Source organism: Geospiza fortis, unplaced genomic scaffold, assembly GCF_000277835.1.
Source record: "Geospiza fortis unplaced genomic scaffold, GeoFor_1.0 scaffold95, whole genome shotgun sequence".
In the NCBI taxonomy this organism is placed as follows: Eukaryota; Metazoa; Chordata; class Aves; order Passeriformes; family Thraupidae; genus Geospiza; species Geospiza fortis.
Genome location: NW_005054333.1, coordinates 1,666,935 through 1,669,228, shown reverse-complemented (window position 1 = coordinate 1,669,228; position 2,294 = coordinate 1,666,935). Strand labels below are relative to the sequence as shown.

At 47.3% G+C, this 2,294-nt stretch overlaps 1 protein-coding gene across 1 annotated transcript; it reads right to left on the bottom strand.

Annotated features, from left to right (window-relative positions):
• On the bottom strand, positions 1 to 2,268 carry DPH3 (diphthamide biosynthesis 3). Its single transcript, XM_005421721.2, has 3 exons — positions 2,122 to 2,268; positions 1,948 to 2,022; positions 1 to 1,537 (listed from the first exon to the last, which is right to left on the bottom strand). Exons 1-3 carry the CDS (start codon positions 2,227 to 2,229, stop codon positions 1,472 to 1,474), a joined length of 249 nt encoding a protein of 82 aa, XP_005421778.1. The 5' UTR covers positions 2,230 to 2,268; the 3' UTR covers positions 1 to 1,471.
• Positions 2,269 to 2,294: the final 26 nt, after the last annotated feature.

Genomic DNA, 2,294 nt, shown 5'->3' with positions numbered 1-2,294 from the left:
TGGAATCTTAAACATCTTTATTTAAATAGTCAAAATAAATATTTGATAAGGCATAGCTAACCAAAGTACCACAACATTTATTTTTTTTAAGCACATATGTCAAAGGAACACGAGTGCCACCTCCTGGTTTAGGCATGGAAACACTCTTTGTTGTGCTTACTGCATTCAGAACTTCCAACTAGATGTAGGGTTTTTTCCTCTCCTTTTCTTAAAGTAACTAGAATGTTCATCTTCGACATTCACAGAATGCAGTAAGAACAAAAATAATCAAATGCAAGAATCCAATAAAACTTGCCTATCTTCACTGCCTGGAGCAAAACAGCCACATACACTCTTCACAGGTACTTTTCCCCAAATTTAACTTCATAGATATCAAATCCTATTAAAACACCGGAATGAGGACATTTTAAGTAAATATTCAAGTGCAGTCGCTTATAATTCAAGAGGCAGTCTTAAAATCAATGTGGAGTATGTTCTCATGACTCTTTTCTACCCTAAAAAATGCCTTTATTAATTAAGTGAAATGTATCCATCTCCTATCCAGGATGTGACAGCACCTAATAAAGAAGGGCTGAGAAATTTACTACAAATGGCACAAAGAACTGCAGCCCGTTTTGTATCTACTGCAATAGTCAAATCACAAAGTTGTTGAGAATATAGGGGTAAAATACAAACCACTTTGAGTTCCAGCCCTGCACATCAGCAGCTGTGCAGGGGTAAAAAAAAGTTGACTCCATCTCACACAACACCCTCAAAAGCGTATCACTGTTACGTGAGAGTTATTTGGTAACAACTACCAAAGTTCTTTCAAAGCAACTTTAGAAGCAATTTAAGAAAGAAATCTGCCCCAATTCAAGTGTTGCCCCCGCTGCAGATAGACAGACAATTGCACCTTCCCCGTGTTTACAGGAGCAAAGAATTTAACAACACTGGGTAAATGTTGGCTCTGGGTCTCTTGTTTTCGCTCCATATTCAGTATGGGCTAGAAGTACCCGAGCCCACACGCTGGGAGAAGCTGCACTGAGTTAATTCTGTATGGCATTGTGTCCTATGGACACCCAAACCTTGCCTGCCAACATTTCAGCTCTCTGTGCCATTTCACGCCTGCATACACCCACATAAAGCCTGTTCTTCTCCACAGGATAAGAAGTCACTGCTAGACTAAATGTTATAATTTCCTGACTCCACACTCTTCTTCTGTGTATTAACTTGTAAATCAGAATCATAATCCCCAAGTCTTCTGGAATACACAGAGCAACTTATATATATATTTAAAGTATAACCCTCTGGAACAAAACGCATTCATGTGTTTAATGTCCCAGCAAACTTTCATTCTTGTTAAGAAGACAGACAATTATTGCACTTGTATCCCACAGCAACACACACTTCCAGAAGGAGAACCATAAGTCTTTCTGCAGTCACCATGCCCATACTTTCTCATCCCAAAGCAGCACAGTCCACGATGCATTCATCAGCACTTGACCAATTCCTTGTTTGGCAAAGGTTCTGCCACGACTTCATCCCGCATGAACTGCTCCTAAAGACAGCAAGCAGGCATTTAGGCGATTTACATTGTTTTTGGATCTTTTCTACCTTACAAACACCAGAGGCTGGAAAACAGAGTGATTACAGCACGAATTTGTCTCCCAAAACACTAAAGCCGCAACGCACCTACGAGGTGAGAAAAGCTGCCAGGGCTGCTGGAATCAGCTACAGGAGCTCTTCTGTGGCTGACTCTGTATCCTATCCCACGCCCACCCAGGCAGAGGCGCCTTTTTAAGCCCAAACACGGCACGAGAAGAACAGAGAAACGAGAGATCAGGCAGCAGATGTAGCTCCAAACCAGGCATTTTTAAACGCTCCCCGGCGCTTCCCCACGGGGCGGCGAATCGGGCCTCGGAGGGACCCGGCTGGAACCGCGTCCGACCACCCTCCCTCCGCACCCACCTGGTCGTAAATGACGCGCAGGATCAGGGAGCAGCTGGGGCAGGTGGCCACGTCCTCCCCGTTCTCCAGGTCCTCCTGCAAAAGCGCCGGGAGAGCGGTCAGGCCCCGCCGCCTGCCCGGCCCTGGGCCGCACCACCCCGTTCTGCCCCCCAGCCCTGCCCGGCCGCCCCTCACCCGCGTGATGAGGAATCGGTCCCCGCAGGGGCACGGGTAGCTGTAGGTCCCGGTCTCCTCGTCGTACTCGAAGTCCTCGATCTCCACCTCGTCGTGGAACACGGCCATGCCGCCGGGGAGCGGCGGAGCCGGGCCGGGGCGGACGGGAAGAGGCGGCGCCTGACGGGGCACGA